The 22,480-nt window shown below is 40.9% G+C and overlaps 2 protein-coding genes across 5 annotated transcripts in view; one reads left to right on the forward strand and one right to left on the reverse strand.

The window, feature by feature from the left end:
- Window positions 1-16,106, reverse strand: part of INTS14 (integrator complex subunit 14) — a 32,901-nt gene extending 16,795 nt beyond the window's left edge. Inside the window, exons 1-6 of one of the 2 annotated variants that reach the window (XM_004421710.2) lie at window positions 16,036-16,106; window positions 11,549-11,832; window positions 10,053-10,160; window positions 6,552-6,707; window positions 5,071-5,189; window positions 4,473-4,615 (exon numbers count right to left, since the gene is read on the reverse strand). In XM_004421710.2, coding sequence (XP_004421767.1) covers window positions 4,473-4,615; window positions 5,071-5,189; window positions 6,552-6,707; window positions 10,053-10,160; window positions 11,549-11,770 — 748 coding nt within the window. In that variant the 5' untranslated portion in view covers window positions 11,771-11,832; window positions 16,036-16,106. Of the gene's footprint in view, window positions 1-4,472; window positions 4,616-5,070; window positions 5,190-6,551; window positions 6,708-10,052; window positions 10,161-11,548; window positions 11,833-15,734 lie in introns of both variants that reach the window. The other variant, XM_087428541.1, reaches the window with a different exon arrangement.
- Window positions 16,107-17,067: 961 nt separating this feature from the next.
- Window positions 17,068-22,480, forward strand: part of SLC24A1 (solute carrier family 24 member 1) — a 39,217-nt gene continuing 33,804 nt past the window's right edge. For all 3 annotated transcript variants that reach the window (XM_087428550.1, XM_087428548.1, XM_087428549.1), the window contains exons 1-2: window positions 17,068-17,278; window positions 22,033-22,115. The gene's annotated coding sequence lies outside the window, so the exon portion shown is untranslated. The remainder of the gene's footprint in view (window positions 17,279-22,032; window positions 22,116-22,480) is intronic.

Raw genomic sequence — 22,480 nt, forward strand, 5'->3', positions numbered from 1 at the left:
CATAGAATTAATTCGTGCTGGGAAAGTACATTCTTTTCTATGTACTAGGTTTCATAAATACAATGTTTAGGTGGGAAATTCAAATATGATGACTAGGAAGGTTATTAGAAGTTTCTCGGGACAACTCTAATAATTCACATTTTAAGTAGCTCAGGAAATAAAGATAATTGTCTTTTATTTAACGAATTTAAGTTATATGACAAATCAGTTAGACTTTATTTTTATGAGGCTAGGTCACCAGCTAAGGCAGGAAAGCTTAAAAGTCAAAACCCTCTGTATATTCAGGGATGCTCAGGTCACCAAGGGGCGTCGTAGTCAGACCCTTCCACAACAACTGCAAGTAGCGGTCCTTGGAGGGTAACACCATTGCATTGAAAACGTTTCCCCAGGGCCGGCCCTGTGGCTTGGCGGTTGGGTGCGCGCGCTCCGCTGCTGGCGGCCTGGGTTCGGATCCCGGGCATGTACCGACGCGCCACTTCACCAGCCATGCTGAGGCCGCGTCCCACGTGCAACAACTGGAAGGATGTGCAGCTATGACACACAACTATCTACTGGGGCTTTGGGGGGAAAAAATAAATAAATAAATCTTATAAAAATGTTTCCCTGATAAAGAAATACCTTCTCTACAAAACCAAGGTAGCAGTCTAAATATGACAATCTTTTATGGTATTAAAGACCAAAAGCATTTGTTGAAAACCTAAAAAAAATAAAAAATAAAAGTTGTAACCTAAAGTACTTTTTTAAAGTTTTTTCTGATTATATAAATAGTATAAAAACTTGGAAAACACGAAAAATTGTAAAGAAGAAAAATAAAGTCACTCATTATTTATCATCAAAGAAAACCTCTATTAATATTTTATTGAGGGGCCCGCCCCGTGGCTTAGCGGTTAAGTGCGCGTGCTCCGCTACTGGCGGCCCAGCTTAGGATCCCAGGAGCGCACCGACGCACCACTTGTCAGGCCATGCTGAGGCAGTGTCCCACATAACAGCAACTAGAAGGATGTGCAACTATAATATACAACTATCTACTGGAGCTTTGGGGAAAAAAAGGAGGAGGATTGGCAATAGCTGTTAGCTCAGGGCCAGTCTTCTCAGCAAAAAGAGGAGGCTTGGCATGGATGTTAGCTCAGGGCTGATCTTCCTCACGCACACACAAAAAATTTATTGAATTGCTTTTCAGTCTTTCTTCTAGGCATAAACACACATTCTCAAAATAATTTTTAAAAATCAGGATCTTGGTCAGTATATTGTACTTTCAATACATCAGGAAATCTGCTTCTCTGGAGATTTGCTGTCAGTACCTCTTCAGCTGAGTAGCAAATGAATCATCATAAGCAGTTATACACTTTAAAGGCCTACATTTTAAAATGGTTTAAATATAAACTTTAACAAAGATCTTAGACGAAAAGTTTATATGGGAAAGAAAAGACCTATTCAAAGTTACTCATCAGAAAAGGATGGGAGGGAAGTGGAATCTAACTGGTTTGAAGGCAACACAACATTTGGCACAGCTTACTACACTGCTGTCTAGTCACAGTGAAAGAGACAGATGCCCTACTTCAGACAGCAGGAGCGAAAGGCACAAAAATTAAAAAGCCTGTGCACAGCCCTTCACTCTAAAACTCCTTACAATCTGCAAACCCAAAAATGAAATTAACATTTACTGTGCACTTAATTTTAATCATTTGTTGATTCAACAATGAGCTAGAGAACATCTACTAAGCATCAGACATTATGCTAGTTACTGAGGCTGCAACGGTGACTGAAACAGTGACAGTTTAACACGTACTCACCACTCAAGGAGTCCACCCACCAAGGAGAGATAACTCTTTTCTCCACTACTCCTTGTTACTTCTGACTCTTTACTTTGCCAATCTCAGCTAAGCACAGTACCAGCAACACCAACCAGGTAAAAGCCATAGCACATCACTTTCTTTCAGTCATAATACAAGCAGTAGGGCTAGAGCGGTACAGTATATTAGAGCTGAGACCTTAGAGACCATCTGGTTGATTCCACTCACTCACCTAGCCAGTAAAGACTAGAGGAAGTGACTTGTCCAGGATCACACAAGAAGAGTCAAGTCTAGAAGCCAGCGCTTCATATAAGACCTTAATTATGATGCTAATCAATCCTAGTATCTCTATTAAGAATTACCTCAAGGATTTCAATGCTAGTGAATCTGGCCATGATTTCCAACTCTAGTAATTTGTGGTTATAATTATCTAGGATTGGAGATTAACTCATGACCTCATCATGAAAGATTACTAACCTGCCACCTCTTAATGCAATACACCCTTCCATCCAAAATGTACACTGATGACAAGAGCACCCTAGTATCAGAATTTACATTTCTTTTCAACCCTCCTGGATAGAGAATAAAAGTCAGAAGTTAGAAGAAAGTAAGGATAACAGAAGAGACCGGAAGTCAAGATGGCGGCGTAGGCAGACTGAACTCACCTCCTCCCACGGACACAGGCAATTTACAACTACTCATGGAAAAATTACCCCTGAGACAGAACTGAAAACTGGATAAGAGGAACTCCTACAACAAAGGACAATCCTAATTGAGGTGGAAGAGGCAGAAACTCCTTTCTGGAGAGAAAAAACCCACCTTCACAGGCCGCAGTGCCTCACGGCCACCCGGGAGCAGCCCACAGGTACACAGCCCTCCCTGGAGGAGCGGGGCCCTGAGCCGGGGAGCGACCCCACTGTGTACATTTTGTGGACCCAGCACAATCGAGACGAGTGGCATAATATCTGACTTTGCCTGCTACTAAAACAGTGGGGAGTACCCCCAGAAAAGCTGGTTCACAAAGAAATTAAAACCTGCTCTTAAAGGGCCCACGTGCAAACTCACCCATTTCAGAAAGCAACCTAAAATCACCAGAAAGAAAGGTGCACAGTGCTTTGGTGAAAAGAGACTCACCTGATAGGCCCTGAGTACATCTCGGTGAGAGGTGAGACCTCTCCAGGGACTGGGACATTGGCGGCGGCCATTGTTGTGGCCTGGTGTGGGCATGCTGACACAGACGCCATTGGAGTTCTCCCAGGGGCATGCTAGCCCAGGGTCTGCCCCACCCACTAGAGCACCGATTTAATCCAGCTCAGCCAGGGCAGGCAGCCCACCCTAGAGACCGGCCCCACCCAACAACAGGCCCTCAGGCAACTTGTGGGCCTGCACAGATTGGTGACTGGATTCTCTGCAGCCTGGCAACTGAGCCCACTTCAGTGGGGCAGGGCGTGCACAAGGAGTGGGTGGAGAGTGTGGGGCGGTGGTGAAGTGTGTGGGGCTCCCGCCATGCAGAGACTGGGTCCACTTCAGGAGGTCGGGGCACGCACACGGGGCAGGACTGTGTTGACTGTGTGTGTGGACCTGTGGGCGGCAGGGCTTGTCAGCTGCAGAAGACTTGTGCTTCTCAAAGAGCCACATAGGGGGCTGGCCCCACCTTCCAAAGCCTGAAACAATTGGGTGCTCCCGTGCCTGAGGCCAGCCCCACCCAGCTGCAATCCTCAGAGAGCTGACAAGAGACCTAAAGGCTGGAGGCTTATAGAAATTGTAAGCCCCTGAGCCTAACAACCTGCCATGCTGGGGGCCTACTCACTTAAAAGAAATACTGCAACACAAATGTGGTATTAGAACTTGCAGCCAACTGTGCTGGGGCTCCCCACACCTGATAAAGAGACTGAAGGGCCCACAACAACTACAAGCAGCTAAGCATTACAACAGCCAGCCAGGAGCATAACTCAGCCTTGCTGGGCGCCTACAGGGAGAGCAAACAGGCCACAACAGAAGGACACACATAGCCCACATAGGGGTCACCCCTAGAACATTGAGAACTGAGGGAAGCACACTGCAGACCTCTTAAGGCATCACTTCTATAAGGTCACCTATCCAAGAGCAGGACACGTAGCTGACCTTCCTAATACGTAGACACAAGCACAGGGAAAGAGGCAAAATGAGGAGGCAAAGGAATACATTCCAAGTAAGGGAACAGGACAAAACCCCAGAAAAGGAACTAAGTGAAACAGAAATGTGCAACCTACCCAACAGAGAGTTCAAACAAAGAGTGTTAAGGTTGTTCACTGATCTGGGGAGAAGAATAGATGAACTCAGTGAGAATGTCAACAAAGAAATGGAAGATATAAAAAAGAACCAATCAGAAATGAAGAATACAATACCGGAAATGAAAAATTCACTAGAGGGACTCAAAAGCAGAGTAGAGGATACAGAAGAACGGATCTGCGAGCTAGACGAAAGACTAGAAGAAATTACCCAAGCTGAACAGGTAAAAGAGAAAAGAATTAAAACGAGTGAGGACAGTCTAAGGGACCTCTGGGACAACATCAAGTGCACTAACATCCGTGTTATAGGTGTCCCGGAAGGAGAAGAGCGAGACAAAGGGGCAGAGAATCTATTTCAAGAAATAATAGAGGATAACAGAAGAACTAAGAAGGAAGTTAAAAAACTTACCTGTGTTAATGACTTTAGGGATAGGATCGATTTCCTCATCTACAACAAAAGGTTCTGGCCTGGGGAAGACTTGCACATCAGCGGTTAGGTGGCCACACTTGAGAACAGCATGGAAAGGCGTATATGCCAGATCTATCAGTTTTCTAGAATATGATGATTAATTGTTATAGGAAGAATAATATGATACATATAAAAGTATTTTTTCAAGATACAAAGTTTGTTTTCCCATCAAGCTGACTCCAAAACTAAGAGCCGACCTTTGTGAAAGAGAACAAAATCTGACATTTTTGGTGAGGAAATTTCAATTCTGAAAAGCCCAAAAGCAAGTTAATCTTTGAACTTGCTGAGTCATTGTAAGGAAGTCAATATCTATAGGCATTATAGATATAGCCATGCTTAATTTAAAAGGGAATGAACTTTTAAAAAAATCAATACTACCAATTATTTTATCTGAAAAATGTGCAACTTAAGGAAAATGAAATGACACAATTAGAAATAGTAAAATAGATATTATTGCTGGATACCAAATGATATTTCTGGATACAATCTACTAATAATAGATTGTAAGAAGGCAAAAAAGCTCTAAGTATATACTTACCCAAACATAGACTGTACATTTTTCAAGCACAGAGGGCCATCAATAGTAAAAATCTGCCCTTCACCATTGTTTAAATCTATGAGACGTTCAAGGCAATCCAAGGAATCAGTGCTCTGAAGCTACAAAGCAAAACAGATGACCCTTTTAAAGTGGCACAAAATGCCCGATTATTTTCAGTACACCAAGGTCAAACCCATCACAATAATACAGGCAATAAATAGCAAAGACGATTTTTTTTAACAATGTGAGAAGGAAAATAACTGTAACAATTTTGACTCAAGGTTACAAAGGAAGAATGTTATATAAAATGACACCAGTAGACCTATTTCATTCAGAAGTAGTTTTGCAAAGATTCTCAGAGGTGACCACAGTTAGTATTTACACAGCATCTTCCCTCCAAAGTGTTTCTAACATCTTTTGGTAAGAAACATCATTATCTACATTTTACAGATAGAAAAACTGAGGTGAAAAAATGGCTAACTATCTTTTCCAAACAAGTGGGAAAACCAGGAAGCAGAGTTTAATAAAACATGCATCGGAGTAATGTTACTTTACCAAAAAATCAAAACACACTTCTGTCAACATTTCTGGCAGAATAGACATCAGAACTCCTAAATGAAAAACAGTATGGAGATACCTCAAAAAATTAAAAATAGAAATACCTTATGATACAGCTATCCCACTTCTGGGTATTTATCCAAAGAACTTGAAATCAACAATCCAAAGAGGCTTATGCACCCCTATGTTCATTGCAGCATTATTCACTATAGCCAAGACGTGAAAGCAACCCAAGTGTCCATCAACAGATGACTGGATAAAGATGTGGTATATATATACAATGGAATACTACTCAGCCATAAAAAAAAGACAAAATTGTCCCATTTGCAACAACATGGATGGACCTGGAGGGTATTATGTTAAGTGAAATAAGGCAGACAGAGAAAGACAAACACTGTATGAGCTCTCTCATATGCGGAATATAAACTAACACATGGACAGAGAGAACAGTTTGGTGGTTACCAGGGGGAAGGGAGTTGGGGGTGGGCACAAGGGGGGCAGGGGAGCTTTTATATAATGACTGACAAATAATAATGTACATCTGGAATCTCACAATGTTATAAACTATTATGATATCAATTAAAAAAATTTTTTTTAATTAAAAAAAAAGAATTCCTAAATGAGGGAAATACCTAATACCAAAAAGAACATTCAACTCTTCAGCATCTGAAGAGTCTTTGTGGGAAGCAGGATGGATAACAACTCCAGCTATATTCCCTGAAATGGGGCAACACTCTGAACTTTCAAAGAGTATCTGAGACCCAGGGTCTTTTCAAATATAGTTAGTGACCAGCCTGAGCTGAAACCAACAGAGTGCAATGCCATAGTATATGCAATATAACATTAACGGAATATAATGAAAAATAAACTGAGTGCTAAAATGTATCTAATCAAATGACAAAGAACTTAGCAAAAAGCATTACCTCCTCCAAATTTGCCATGCACATGATGTATAACTTAGACGGGAAAGGGAAAGGTAGTGGAAACCGGTTGCTCTCACTTCGTTGACTGTGAGTAGCTAGGGAATGCCGCAGGGACCCTCTGCCAATGCCAAGACAGCCATCCGTCACCAGAACAACCTGTTTGCAAAAAGTGAGAGGAGGTTTGTACATGAAATAACATTTAAAGCAGTCTCATTTAGCAATTTTTCACTTCTGCCTAATTGCATTTATAATCAAAAGCCTGCCTCTGCAGGGACACAGCAACAATGTGAATAAATCTCAAAAACATTTTGTCAAGTGAAAGATGACAGACACAAAAGAGTACACACTGTATGATTCTATTTATATGAAGTTCTGGAACAGGTAAAACAAAGCTAAGATAAATCAAATGGGGACTGAGGGGTGTGTGAGGATATTGACTAGAAAGGGGCATGAAGAAACTGGGGTAACGGAAACCTATATCTTAATTGGAGTAGTGGTTACATAGATGAATGCATTTGTCAAAACTCAGTGAGCTGTGTACTTAAGATCTATGCATTTACTCTATTTTATCTAATTAAACCTAAAAAAAAAGTACCTACATATGAACACTTAAAAAAAGAACAAAAACATTCATAACCAATTCTTATGTAATTGTATTAAAACTAGAACCCTATCTCTTAGACAAGGTGTTGGCACCTAAGGCACTGATGTCAAAAATGGCATGAGGGGGCTGGCCCCGTGGTATAGCAGTTAAGTGCGCCCACTCCGCTGCTGGCAGCCCAAGTTCGCATCCCAGGCGCACACTGATGCACCACTTGTCAGGCCATGTTGTGGCGGCGTCCCATATAAAGTGGAGGAAGATGGGCACAGATGTTAGCCCAGGGCCAGTCTTCCTCAGCAAAAAGAGAAGGATTGGCATGGATGTTAGCTCAGGGCTGATCTTCCTCACAAAAAAAAAAAGTATGTCCTACCGACTTGGAAAACTTGAGCACAGTGCCTTGAAACATCAAATTATCCCACTTAAAAATGGCACGAGGATCTATTTTACATGTGTCCCTAGGAACTACCAGCACAGAAGTCTGCACCTTGACACTTTATTTTCAAAGATGACAACTCTACCCCCGGTCAACTAAAACGACCACTGCTTTTATTTATTTTTTATTTTAATAAATAATATTTTATTTATTTTAATTTATTTAATAAAATAAATATTTTATTTATTTATTTTAACCTCTTGCGCCACTGGGCCGGCCCCAACCACTGCTGTTAAAACGTATTTATAAAAGCCGTTTGACCAGATATGTACAAGATCTTTAAAATGCATTCTTAATCAACCCTGTAATTTGAAAAAGCTTTCAAAATATACCAACATTAGACAGTAGTTACAAATCATTTTCCTTTTCCTCATTGCTTCAAAGCAATGCTGTGGGGGGTGGACTTTCCAAGCATTCTAGGGGTGGATTATTTTCGCTCTCCCTAGCCTAGCCTAGTAACTTGATAGTAACAGGCCATTAAGGCAGTATTAGGTGGTGGCACCATGTGAAGTACCAAGATTGGCACTTACTTCTAAAGCCCAAGAATGCTTAATAGAGGTTCCCTGGAGAGATGTCATCTTTTGGAAAGACAGTCAATTGACTACAAGGCGATTTCTTCCTCTGGGTACCAACAATTGCTATATAATGATTTACTTTTGCCACTAACTTTTTCAGATGCTGTGTGACAATGAAACATTTCATGTAATGTCAAAATGAGACAGACTTTACTCAGATAATGAAAACATAGTCCAGCTGTTGAAAAGATTAGTCAAAAAAAAATTCTACATTAAAATAAATCCATTTGATAGTAACTGATTATAAAAACAATCTCTAATAACTTCCACCTCTAGTACAGTGTTTTGGACCTGGTTCACCCCAAAATTCATCAAGCAAGTCCAAGTGGATTCAGGCCCAGCTCCTTGCCCCTGGGGTACAGTACTTCTCAAATGCAGATTCTTCCTTTTGCAAAGGAAGAAAAAACAGTAAAAGGCAGAAGTCTGCATGGTGTACAAGGTCTGGCTCTTACACATTTTCTGAGTTTTTTCTCTAAAACCACTGAAGAAGTAGCAAATGAAACTATGCTATCTGCTAGCTTCCAGTTCAAAAGATATTGACAACAAAACTTCATTAATTCAGTATGTTGGTAGGAAATTAGATATTCTGTATGTATGGATTTACCAAATAAATAATGTTATGAAGTAAGGTGCCAAACATTTTTATTTCTGAAAAGAAACTGATCAAAAGGCATTTACTGGCTTTTTTAGCAAATGTCCACTAAAGTGATTTGATTTAACCTCTTAGTAGTAGCTCAGGCTCTTCATTAACCCATGAGTTCATACTCTATAAAACAAGGTGGTTTTATAGTAAGAAAAAACAACTTAAAAAAAAGTTGGGTTTATTGAGATAAAATTTACATGCAATAAAATTCATCCTTTTTAGTATACAGTTCTGAGTTCTGACAACTGCATTCAGTGATGTAACCACTCCTACAATCAGGATAAAGACCAGTTTCATCACTTCCCATATTCCCTTGTGCTTCATTTGAGTCAACCCCTACCCTTCCCTCACCCCTAGGCAACAGCAATCTTATTTTCAATTAAAAAATCAATACCAGTGATGCCACTGACACTACTGAGGAATTCTGTTTGACCCTATAATAAAAAATCATACACAAGGGGCTGGCAAACTATGGCTCACCGCCTGCCTTTGTAAATAAAGTTTTATTGGAACACAGCCACGCCCATTTATTTCCTTATTATCTATAGCTGCTTTCGTGCTATGACAGCAGAGTTGAGGAGTTGCCACAGACACGTGCAAAGCCTAAAACACAGAAAAAGTTTGCTGACTCCTATTGTAGACTATTACCATTTTCCCTTTAGCGATTTTTCTGTTTTCTCCTTTAAAATATGCTATCACTTCTCAAAGTACCTGTTTATAGCAAACTTTCAATTCTCTTTTTCTGCTACTACTCTGCTCTGATTTGATACTAATATGGACCTACTGTGGACTCTCAGCAAAGGGAAACAGATTTTATGACATTCGTACGCCTCACTTTTTAGACAACTCAGATAGTTGAGACGGTTACAAGTTTGCTCAATAAATGCTACATTGAGATAATGAAGATAGACTATATTGAACTAACAACAATTCTATCACTCAAAATTATAATCACCCCTTCCAGGGAGTGTTAGTTCTAAAATTCCACTGTGAGCCCTCTGTGCTTTATACAAACAACATTAGTTTGCAGTAAATCAATTTATTAAGAGGATGCTTTCCTTAAGGTATAATTGTACTGCTTTCTGAGCATATTAGTGTTGATTTAGTGCCTTCTTTTAAAAAGATACCAATAATGTATAATGTAGTTTGTGGAAATTACAATGTATGCTGTGTCAGAGACTGAAGAAAATCAAAGCATCTCAGTGGTAATGTTTTTTAACTTAGGGCAATGAAAAAGAATGATCATTACCTGGCAAGGAATTGCACCACCCCATTCCTGCTGAACTATGTTGCAAACACCAACTAATGCAGACTCCAAGCAGGTTTTATCATAATCATCCATATTACTTAGTGCTTCCTGATTGAATAAAAGATAAAATTGTTCATTATTCTTTACTGTTTTAATTTATTATTAGAAAACAACATAAATTGTTCAAAGTATGAATGTTACACAGGGGACATTTGTTTCTGAGAGCCCAAAAGCATAGGTTCTTAAGAAAAATGGTAAAACAGACTTCCTCAACTATAAAAGATAATTTAAAAAGCTTCCCTTTATTCCGTCCTCTTATCAGGTGAGAGTGAACAGTCCACCAAGTTCATATCTTTATGAGTGGACCTTGAAGGAAATAATTAAAATGAAGAACTTTTAAACACATCACAAAAATAATGACAAAATTCATTGAGTATTACCTATATCCTAAATACCATTCTAGGCATTTTACATGCATTAAATCATCACAATACCCTATAAGGTATAGATTATTGACCTATTTTTAAAATGAGGAAACTGAGGTACAGAATGATTAGGTAACTTTCCCAGGTCTTGTGCCTAGAGTTGGCAGAGTCTGGATTTGGACCCAGTCAGTCTGACTCCAGGACTCCTGATTTTAACCATTACTCTGTACTACTTATATAGCAATTCTCTAAATTTCAGAACTGCTAACCATCCAAAATCCTTAGTTTCCTCACTTTTAAGAAATCCAGCGCAATTTTAAAAAAAGCTTCTGAGTCACTCAAAAAAATGTGAGATAATAAAAGGAAAGATTTTAAAAAATTTTTATTACTTATATTTAAAAAACATCAAACTACATTGATCCTGGATTTCTAAACTGCATAGCAATTATTAAACTATTCAGTTTAATTCCACAGACACTTACCGACTGCTCACTATGGGCAAGGCACTGTGCTAGGCACTGTTGGAAATGCTAATGATTTAGATGTCATCAGAAAGTAAATTTTCTGGTATATCACAGACAACATCTTCGGAAAATAACACCTATCAATTGAGGTTTATAAATAATAATTTCTTGGCATCTGTAAATCGAAGGCTATTTGTTGGAGAGGAAATATAATTTTGAATTACTCTAGAATAAGGGTTTTTATAAGGAACAGCTATTTTTCATCTCAAGTTTTATAGGCAAGTAGAAGAGTAAAGCGTCGAACTTAAAGACCCTGAACTTTAGGGAATGGGGTAGTACATCCTGACATGCTCCCCTTTCCAGACAGAATTCCAGAAAATCAAGAGAAGAAAATAAGGCAACAACTCACAGCTCTAACTTATAGCTCTATCAAAGGCATAAGGCCTACTGGTTGTGAATCCTTGTTTTATAGTTATACTCAGATATTATACCCATAGACATCATTAAATAATACCCAAGTTCTAAATATTCAGTGCAATATTATAACACTGTTTTCCTCTCTATAAATTTGGGTCCCGTATACACAATAACTCATTCCTTTTTGTACCTGTAGGGTGTTATAATCTCTTGTAAAGGGAACCATCAGCTCCCAGAGTGATGAAAAAACCACCAGAGCTGTAAACTCAAGCTTGTAATTTGTGGCCATGTGCTCAAACAGCATCGTCAAACCATGGGCTGCTAGGTGCTTGCGCTGATATTCCTCGGACCCCTCGACAGACACAGGTCGGGTCATGGAAAGGGATACGTCCATTACCACCACTGTTGGCATGATGAAAATGATCCCAATGTTCCCAATCAGAATGCAGACAGATAGCTATAAATAGAGAAATGCTGTAGAAAGTAAATATATATTAATTAGGTCTTACATGTCATAGAGAGAAAAAAGTATTTTTTTCACCATAATTTTAACCAAACTTTCCAGAAATGAGTGAAGGCAAACCCCATTTAAGTTGAGGTGAGAGCAAATTTGCAGAGAATCCAGTGGGAGGGAAGCAAGTAGCTTAGTTCACTGTGAGGACCACTCCTAGAATCACCCCTTAAGTGGCCATAAATCAAGGACCACCTTACGTATTTTTATTTAAAAAAATTAAATTCAGGTAGCTTTGACTTGCATACTTTCAAATTTTATACAACTTAATATAACAAACACTCCTATATCATCTCTCCAACACCTAATTTACTAAAGAACATTTCTAGCTGTTATATGGTGGTGCTTTTGACAATCAACCATTCTTTTTGGGCACCATCACTATCTTAATCAATACAGCAGTATTTGTGCAAGTGTTTGTTAATTATCTTGTTGCTTAGTGACTTTTTTTTTTTTTGGTTAAAATTAATGCAAAATACAAAAATAAAAGGGCTACAGTATGGAGATTCCTCAAAAAATTAAGGATAGGACTACCATAAGATCCAGATATTCCACTGCTGGGTATTTACCCAAAGAACATGAAAACACGAATGCGTAAAGATACATGCACCCCTGTGTTCACTGCAGCATTATTCACAATCAAGACTTGGAAACAACCTCAGTGCCCAGCAAGGGACGAATGGATAAAGATGTGGTATATATACACAATGGAATACTACTCAGCCATAAGAAACAATGAAATCCAGCCATTTATGACAACATGGATGGACATTGAGGGTATTATCCTAGGCAAAATAAGCCAGAGGAAGAAGGTCAAATACCGTATGACCTCACTCATAAGTAGAAGATAAAAACAACAACAAACCAACACATAGAGTCAGAGATTGGACTGGTGGTTACCAGAGGGGAAAGGGGGAGGGAGGAGGGCGAAAGGGATGATTAGGTACATGTGTGTGGTGATGGACTGTAATTAGTATTTGGGTGGTGAACATGATGTAATCTATGCAGAAATAGAAGTATAATGATGTACACCTGAAATTTATACAATGTTATAAACCAATGTTACAACAATAAAAAAATATTAAACTAAAAATAAATAAATAAATAAAAGGGCTGTAAAGTCATAATCCAAATTAGACAAAGCTGGAAATCATTAAGCATGTCAAAAGCAATAAACTGCTAGCCTCAGTAGTACTCGTTGTACATAAATCAGGCAACAGCGCTCTAACTGCGAAGGAAAAGAACAAAATGAAAGAATATGCATAACAGCCGGCATTGTGTCATGAAATTGTGTATAAAAGTCAAAATGTATAAGAAATGGAGAAAACAAAGAGTTCTTTAAAATTATGGATTGAGAATTAGGATGAAGAAAACATTTTTGTGCTCAAAAATAAAGATCCAAGTTCACAGATATACAGATCTGCTCATGGGGACACAGCTTGCTGCTACTCTATTATTAGCAAACTATAGTCTATTGACATATGAAATATCATATAGCTATAAATAAATGACACATATGTAGATAGCAGAAATATTCATATAATGTATTAGTAACTGAGAAAAGCAGGTCACAGGATTGTACGTATACACTGATTACGACTTCATAAAAATCATATTGCATTTGTAGAATTAGGGAAGACTCTGGATGGACTTAAACAGCTTAGAAATTTAATGTTCACCAATTTCTTTTCTAGAACTTCCTTCAAAAACACTTAGTGGCTAGACTGCTCATTTTAGTACAGTGTCCAACTGCAAATGTGTGATATTCTAAAATTCCATTTGTAAACAGGCTCTTGGGAACTAAGACCATATTGGTTCTTGGGAACGATGTTATAAACAGGTGTTGGGGACTCAAGTCAAGTATGAAAAGCCTTTTTATCACATAATGGCCTGAGATACATTTCAAATACAGTAATGCCTCATGTAATCCAACATCAGTAAAGATTAAACAGAGATATAAATTACTTTTCCAGACTCCTTAGAATTCCAAAATGTTTAACCATTTTGATAGAAGAAATTAAAATGTGTATTCCTCTTTTCTGCCTCATTAAACATGGTGAGCTAAACATAATTCGCTCTTTTATGATGAGTTGGCATCACCGCTCTATAACACCAATACTGCCCAGCTCATTGCTACCCTGATGTTTTACTTTATACCAGCACTTCCTCAAGTGTGTGCTGCAGAACACTGTCCTGGAGGGATGCTCCAAGAAAAATGAGTTCAGGACGGATTAAAGATGCTGAGAAGTTCTATAGCAAAAAATCCAGCTTAATTTGCTAACCTTGTATTTCCCATTTAACCCTTCCCCACATAATTACTGTTAAGGTCCCATAGAACAAGTATCGTACAGAATACACACAGAAACAATGCTTTGTATTCAAGGGATCCAGGCTGTTGTGCTCTGTTTTGATGCCTCATCTTTAAAATTAATTTTTAGACCATCAGCTTGCATTCCACTTTTCTCAGTAACCCTCTGTAATCATCCTCCCTCTTTCTAACGTGTTGCTTTTTGGCTACTCCCAGCTGGAAAGCCAGGTAATCAAGCTTGTTAAAACTGTGTCCAAAGTCAAAGTTAACAGGCACTGAGAGCCTGTGTGTTTCTTGCAGTATCAAATGCATGAACTTTGGTGTATCACCTATTTCATCTACTCAGTCTTTTTTATTTTCCTTCTGAGTCTCAGCGTGTTGTTCAAAAAGTGAGGTCCTGTACAATATTGGTTCAACTACACTTCATTGGACCATAAACTCACGAAGGGCAGAGACCATGTCAGATTTTGCTCACCAACGTCTCCTCAGAACCTATCAAAGTAACTAGCACACAGTACATGCTTGACAAAATATTTGATGATGAACTACCCCTAATCACCAGATATAACATTAATTATTTGGCAAAATACATGATGAATTTTAACTCTGGACACCAGAAACACATTTCCTCCTCTCCTCCTCATTCAAGCAGAGATACCAGGGACTCAGGCCTCTGCCCACATGTCAAGTTTCTCCAGCTCCCATGGTAGGCCCATTCACGAAGAGAGGACTTCATGTTATTGAGAGTTGGGGATCCTGAGCAGTACTGCCCCCACCTCTTAGAAGAATGGGAAATAGGATACATAGACTGAGGTCAGGCATAAGAAAGCACTTCTGGCCCATGAAATCTCCTCTAACACTGGAATAGGTGACCACAGCTGGCAGTCTTGCCTTCTCTGCAGACACCTCTAGAGCTGGCTCTTTCTCCTGACTGATGCATTTGTGTCCACCCCCAAACACGCCTCCTTAACAGTGGCAAAGTCATGGGAAACCAATTTAGTACTCCGGTTGTAAGCAGAGAAGAGAGAGAGAACTGAATATTCCTGAAGGATGGTTCACTCAAGCAGTCTGGGCCTAAAAAAAAAAAAAAAATCCCTGCCCATTACAGTCCAGCAATTTTGTGAGAACACGATCTATTTCTCAAGTCCCCCACACCTTTCCCACACGTACTGTTGAAATACTGTGCTTAAGACAACTAGGGGTCCTCTTTCTCAAGAACAATCTACTCCTGAGACTACACCCTGGCCACCTGATTTGGCCTTAATGCCAAGTCTCCAACAGCACACATTTACAATTCTTCCCTGAAGGCGACAATTAGCTCATTCATAAAGAACCGATTCTCAGCAGTTTGGCTCTCAAAGCGTGACTCCACTCGAACGTCTCGGGGCCCGCCCACTCACGTTAGGGTCCTCACCCACCCTCAGGCTCCCCTGTCAGCCTGACTTCCCCTGCCCTCCTGAGTCCCCGCGAGGTCACAGATACAACTTCAGCTCTAAACCGCCAGCCTGGAAATACAGAACTCCGGCATTTGGATTGCAACTGGGGGTGCATTTTTACCTTAAAATCAGTCAAAAAAAACTGAGATCTGGCAGTCTCTTATGTGAAGAAGGGGCGGGGAGGCCTAGGCGGGGGGCCGAATCCCGGTGTTTACGCAGAGCCGGAGACCCGGAGCCCCAGAGCGAGACGAGGCCGGGAGCGGGGCTCCGGAACTGGCGCCGCGGAGACGGCGCGGGGCGACCGCCGGGGCGGCGGGAAGGCCGGGCACTGGCCGTGCGTTGTTCCACACCCCTGACCCCTTCTCCTGCAGCTCCAACAAGCAACGGAATGCAGTCGAGAGCCCCGGGCTTTCTCCACTCACCCCGCGCCCATCGCTGGCACAGTCCGTCCACATAAACTTTCCGGCCGCGCGCCACGGCCGGAACTACAGGGCCGCGCGAAACCAGGGCAGCCGGCGCCGGGACTGCGCGCGGGGCGGGGGCGGGGCTCTGGCTCGGCGGGGACGCTAGAGGGCGCGCCTTTCTCAGCTCCTCTCCACAGTGCTGTCTGTATCCGCGACGTCCCTCTCCACACAAGTTCCCAACTTCGCTGAGCCCCGGCGGTGTCCGCCCCTTCGCCCCTTCCTTCCCTCTCCATACTCGGGCTCTTCCCCCATTTCCCTCTGGCCCCCTGCCCGCCTCCGCCGCGTGCGGGTGACTCCGGGAGCCCTCACACTTCTGTCTCCTCGCTCGCCTGCGCCCGTTGGTGCCCCGGCCCAACCCTCGCTGATAATTGCCCTCTTCCTCGCCACCCTTCAGACCGCTCGCTCATAGCCTCTGAACCAGCTGACAGAATCCTCTTCATACGCTTTTGAAACTATAATTCCTGCCTGAGGAGTGCTCATACCAAGGACGCTGTGTATTTTTCTTAGCGGACCTGAGCCAATTTGCACGTCAGGACTTGTCCTCGGGGTCTCCTCAGTCCGGATGCTCACTCGATCCCACCAGCCGTCCTCTGAGGGAAGGTGCAGTTAGTTCTCCCACCCTGGCCAAGGTGCACTCCCTGCTGAGGGTTGGCACTCGGGCTTTCCTGGGAGGCGTCGTGGGCCCTCGCCTGTCTCAGCTCTGGCCACCTGCTATCCACGCAGCGGCCTGTGCCTCAGCGAGGTCCTTGAGGGGGCAAGAAGTGACTTTCTCACCATGTAGGGAGCCGGGAAATGCCAGCTAGAGGTAGACTGGAATGGATGCCACAAGGCCCTGGGTAATTGTGGTTCAAAGAACCGTGTTCTACCACATGGGTTACAAGTGGCAACAGAAAGGCCTGGAGGCCTTTGCCTCTTCTTCTTTGAGTTGGGACGGGGTGAGGTAGGGGTGGGTCAAGGAGCCTGTCTGACTTTTCACAGCTTGTTCTGTGGGACGGCGCAGGCTCCGGTTGCTTGTGGTTCTTTCCTGTCTCCTTACATGGGAGGCGGCAGAGGAAGGCAGGTCAGCCCCTGGGAATGTCCCTGCCAGCGTCAGGGCCCAGGGGCCTGCAGACTGCCCGTTTTCTTCAGAACTTCTTTCTTCAGCTGGGCTAGTCTCACCATCTCAAGACCTTGTTATGCTTGAGCAGGCACTGGGATCTAGGTAAGTAAGGCTGCATCTTGATCGCTTAGTCATAATTTCTCGTTCTTCCCCTAGGGGGAGGGATGTGGCCAAGAATGTGTGGGCCCGGGAGTTGTCTAGCTACCCCTAATTGGTGGTGACTCAGCCGTAGGGTCACTGTTCCCCTGGTAGTTCCAGCTCAGCTCCATGGACTGATTTTTCACCTTACCCAGTCCTAAAGCTTAAGTTTATTAGTTTGCTGATGGGTGATCAGATCTTGGTGACCTACTTCTTCTGAATACAGGCTTTCAGGAAACTGGGGGAGCAAAAGGGCAATTTATTAAAATTGAGGATAAAAGATAGAACTACCAAGAGGACTACATCACTTAGGGTAACTGGTAAGTGCTTTTGTTTTTGTTCATTCTTAGTAGAATCCCATTAAAAATCAGACGGTTGCTCAGTGAATGTAAAATCGGAGAACATCAGCACCAAGAGTTAGAAGGTCTTAAAGGAGATTCAGGTTATAGCTGGCTAATGAATTTCTTTTTCCCACTCAAGAGACCCTCAGCATTCTATGTTTCCACATACACGTTAGAGGAAATCACTAAACAACTTCCTTTGCATAACCTATTATCCCCTTTATTTTTACCTGCTTTGAAACCGTGGACCGCTATCACAGAGGCTTTGAAAAGCTGAGTGGTTAGGTCTCTAGTCTGGCAGAATAAAGGTTAGTGACAGAAATACTAAGCCACTCACGGGGGTCAGGTACTGGGGCTCAGAGGGAAGTTCAGATGTTCCAATTCTAGGGCATGTGTTGAAAATCTAGATTCCTTAGGCCATGCTGACTGAATTGGAATTTCATGGGTTGGTACCTGGGAATCTTCATTGTTAAGTTCCCAAGATGATTTTTCATCTACAGAGATGAAGAGTAGGGAGTAAACAAAGTGAAGAAAAGGGGAAAGGGGGGAAGCAGTGAGCTCACATCCCTTTTCTGTTCTTCCCTCCCTTCTCACTCTCTTGTGCTGTTCTTTGCCCTGTGTCTTCCTTCTTGCTTCCTCTCGTCCACTCCCAAATAATACTTCCAAGCTCCAGGCTATCCCCTTTTCCCCATCACCTAACCCCATTCTGCTATTTTCACCAAAGTGGAAGTCCAAAGAAATCGTAGATGTGACCCTTCTCTTCTTAAAAAAATTTTATTATTGGAAATTTTCAAACATAAACAAAGATAGGGGAAATAGCATAATAAAGCCCCATGTGCCCTTCACTCAGCTTCTCCTGTCAACTCAGTTCTCAATCTTGTTTCATTTATTCCCCTACCCACTTGCCCCCAACATGTTATCTTGATGCCGATCCCAGATAGCATAACATTTTGTCCATAAATATTTCAGTATGTATCTCTAAAAGAGCAGGAGTTTTTTTTAATTAATAAACTTTATTTTTAGAGCAATTTTAGGTTCACAGCAAAATGGAGTGGAAAGTATAGAGTTCCCATATACTCTGTACACGCACACAGACACACACACACACACACACACACACACACACAGCCTTCCCCACTATCAACATCTGGCACCAAAGTGATACATTTGTTACAATCCATGAACCTACATTGATACATCATTATCACCCAAAGTCCATAGTTTACCTTAGGGTTCACTCTTGGTGCTGTACATTCCATAGGTTTTGACAAATATATAATAACATGTATCCACCACTGTAGTATCATACAGAATAGTTTCACTGCTCTAAAAATCTGTGCTCTGCCTTTTTATCCCTCCCTCTTCCCTGACTCCTGGCAACAACTAATCTTTTTATTGTCTCCGTAGTTTTGCTTTCCAGAACGTCATATAGTTGAAATCATACAGTGTAGCTTTTTCAGATTGGCTTCTTTTATTTAGTGATATGCATTTAAGATTCCTCCATGTCTGTTCATGGCTTGATAGCTCATTTCTTTTTAGTAAAGAACAATATTCCACTGTCTAGATGTACCACAGTTTACTGAAGGACATCTTGATTGTTTCCAACTTTTGGCAATTATGAATATGGCTGCTATAAACATCATTGTGCAGGTTTTTGTGTGGACATACGTTTTCAGTTCATTTGAATAAATATCAAAGAAAGAGATTACTGGGTCATATAGTAAGAGTATGATTAGTTTTGTAAAAGACTGCCAAATATCTTTTGAAGTGGCTGCAGCATTTTGCATTCCCAACAGCAGTGAATGAGAATTCCTGCTGCCCTACATCCTCACCAGCATTTGGTGTTGTCAGTGTTCTGGATTTTGGCCATTCTAATAGGCGTAGAGTAGTATCTCATTGTTGTTTTAATTTGCAATTCCCTAATGACATATGATGTTGAACATCTTCTCATATGCTTACTTGCCATCTGTGTATCTTCTTTGGTGAAGTGTCTGTTCAAGTCTTTTGCCCATTTTTAATCAGGTTGTTCATTTTCTTATTGAGTTTTAAGTGTTGTTTGCATATTTTAGATAACAGTCCTTTGTCAGATATGTGTTTTGCAAATATTTTCTCCCAGTCTGTGGCTTGTCTTCTCATCCTCTTGACAGAAAGGGACTTAAAAAATGATAATTACAATACCATTATCAAATTTAAAATGATTAACAATAAATCCCTAATATCATCAAATACCCAGTCAGCTTTCAAATATCCAGTTGTCTCATAAATATTATAAATTTTACTTTTTTACACTTTGGTGGTTTGAATCAGGATCCAAGTAAGATCTAGACATTGCAATCTGTTGATATATCTCTGAAGATTCTTTTACTCTATAGGTTTCTTCCTGCATGTCTTTTTCCCTTTGCAATATATTTGATGAAGATACTGTGACCCCTGTCTTTTAATTGCTCTCAATCCTCCTTCAGTCTTTTCCACAGCATTTGAGAAAACCATAAAGCTTCTTTACTCTAAAATAATGAAAAGATTCACTGAACATAGAAAACATTTTATATAATTCCAATTCCAATTAATTTCATCTCTGCTCTGTAAATAGGGGTGAGCTTTATCTGCCTCTGGATCCCCAGGGTCTGGCATGTGATACTGGATATACATTTGTGGAAAAAAGGAGAGAAAGAGGAGAGGTTATTAGAAAAAAAGTCAAAGAGGAAAGCAGAGAAAATTTGATAGATGCTATATTTGTCTAAGAAAGTAGAACTGAACTTCTTTATTCAAGACACCCTCTCCTTTGAAAATTGTTATAAACTCTAAATTTTCTTTTTTTTTTTTTTTGCTGAGGAAGGGTGGCCCTGAGCTAACATCTGTTGCCAATCTTCCTCTATTTTGTATGTGGGTCCCTGCCACAGCATGGCTGCTGACAAGTGATGTAGGTCTGTGCCCGGGAACTGAACCCAGGCCACCAGAGTGGAGCGCACCAAACTTAACCACTAGGCCACCAGACTGGCCCCTAAACTCTAAATTTTTAAAGGCCATTCATGATCTGGGCCTGCATCTGCCTTTCCTGGCTCGCTCCTCACCCTCTTAAAATTTTGGTAGCATCTTTTAACGAAAAAGCAGATAAAGCAAAACAAAACTAGTTTTTTTAAAAAAATGGTGAAAGTAATTCATTTCTATGGGATAAAATTTAAACAGTTTCAAAATATATAAAGTGAAAAGTACATGTTTCCCTTCCCAGAAATAACCTTTTGTATCTCCTTGCCTCAAGTATGGTTCCAAACACTAGCCTTGAGAGATGAAGTACCAGGGATTTTTTTGTTTGATTGGTTTTGTTCATTCTGTATCTACTGGTGAAAAAGTACAGCCATTCTTACATAGTCTTTACAAAATTGTCTCTATATATTTGTGTGTACATGTGTGAGTATTTCTATATGAATATATGCATATGCACACACATATAAATAGTATTAGACATATAATATTTTTAACTAAATGCATAATGTTATGTATACTGTTTTGCATCTTGCTTTTATTATTATTATTTATTATTATAGATTAATTTATTAATCTATCTTGGGCATCGTCTTCATTCCTTTGAACTGTAATTGACTACTGGAAAGATGTGACATTGTTTATGTAACCAGTTTTCCATTGACATTTAGATAGATTTCAGTTTTTGCTCTTACCAGCAATGTTGAAATGGGCCTTGTAGACCGTTTTAGGGGCTTTTCCTCTGACTGAGGTGGGAAGCTACTGGAAAGTTTGGTGTACAGAAGGGACATGATCTGACTTACAGTTTAACAAGGTCACTTGTGCCATTGTACCAGATTTATACTCTGTCACTTGTATCTTCGCCAGCACTGGATATTATATTTTTTAGTCTTTGTGAACTGATAAGCAAAAAAAAAAAAAAAAATCTCACTGTTGCTTCACTTGGTATTCCTTTGTAAAATCAGATTTGACCTGGTTGAGTTTTACTTTGTGGGCTGTTTCTTACTTACTTAGGTGGGAGTTGTTAATTGTACTGGTGCTGTGTGGATTCCTGCGAGGCCACACTAAAGTCCTCTGCTAGCGCCTGTCTGACTTCTCCTCTAGACCCCAGGCCCCTTGGGATGGGTACCTGACTGTGAGGCCAAAACCCTGTCTGTGAACTGCTATCATCCTGAAGCCTCACCCTCTGCGGCTCCCTGCCTCAGATATGGCTCCAGCCACTGGCTTGGAGAGATGAAGTGTCGTGGAATGTTCTGGGATTTATTTTGCTCATTCCCACCAGTGACAACTGTATAGCCATTTTTTAATCCTATAAATAATATAATATCAACAAAAGGTCTTAGGCTGTGACCTTGGGCAGTTCAGTGTCTGACAGATACTAATTCTTTTCCACAGGTTCTCACTGTGCTTCTTACAGCAACCCCATGAGGAAGCTCTTCTTTCCTGGTTTTGTAAATGAGGAACCTGAGGATGAGACGGTAGGAGTCTTGCTCCTGGTAGGTGTGTTACTTTATTAGATGTTGCAAAGAGGTGCCTGTAGGTCGAATTCAGCCCCATTTTGTTTGCCCTCTAATATTTTTAAATTGTTTTACATTGGAGTGGCTATTGATGGGTCATTCATTCTCAGTCCAGACACAGCCCTCATTACTCTCCACCGACTTTGAATAGAGCTGATTTAACTTAATTTTACCTAGACAGGCCCTGAAGGCATTTGATTTCGCAACTCCTGCCAAATCTTGTCTGCTTTCCACTGTGCAACCGTAGGGTCAATATCAACTCCTGATGTAGGCCCAGAAATAAACCAGCCTCAGCCACAAACCCTCTGTCTCGCGAAAAGTCTCAT

This window comes from Ceratotherium simum, chromosome 3 (assembly GCF_057802395.1).
Source record: "Ceratotherium simum simum isolate JZ-2026a chromosome 3, ASM5780239v1, whole genome shotgun sequence".
NCBI lineage: Eukaryota > Metazoa > Chordata > Mammalia > Perissodactyla > Rhinocerotidae > Ceratotherium > Ceratotherium simum.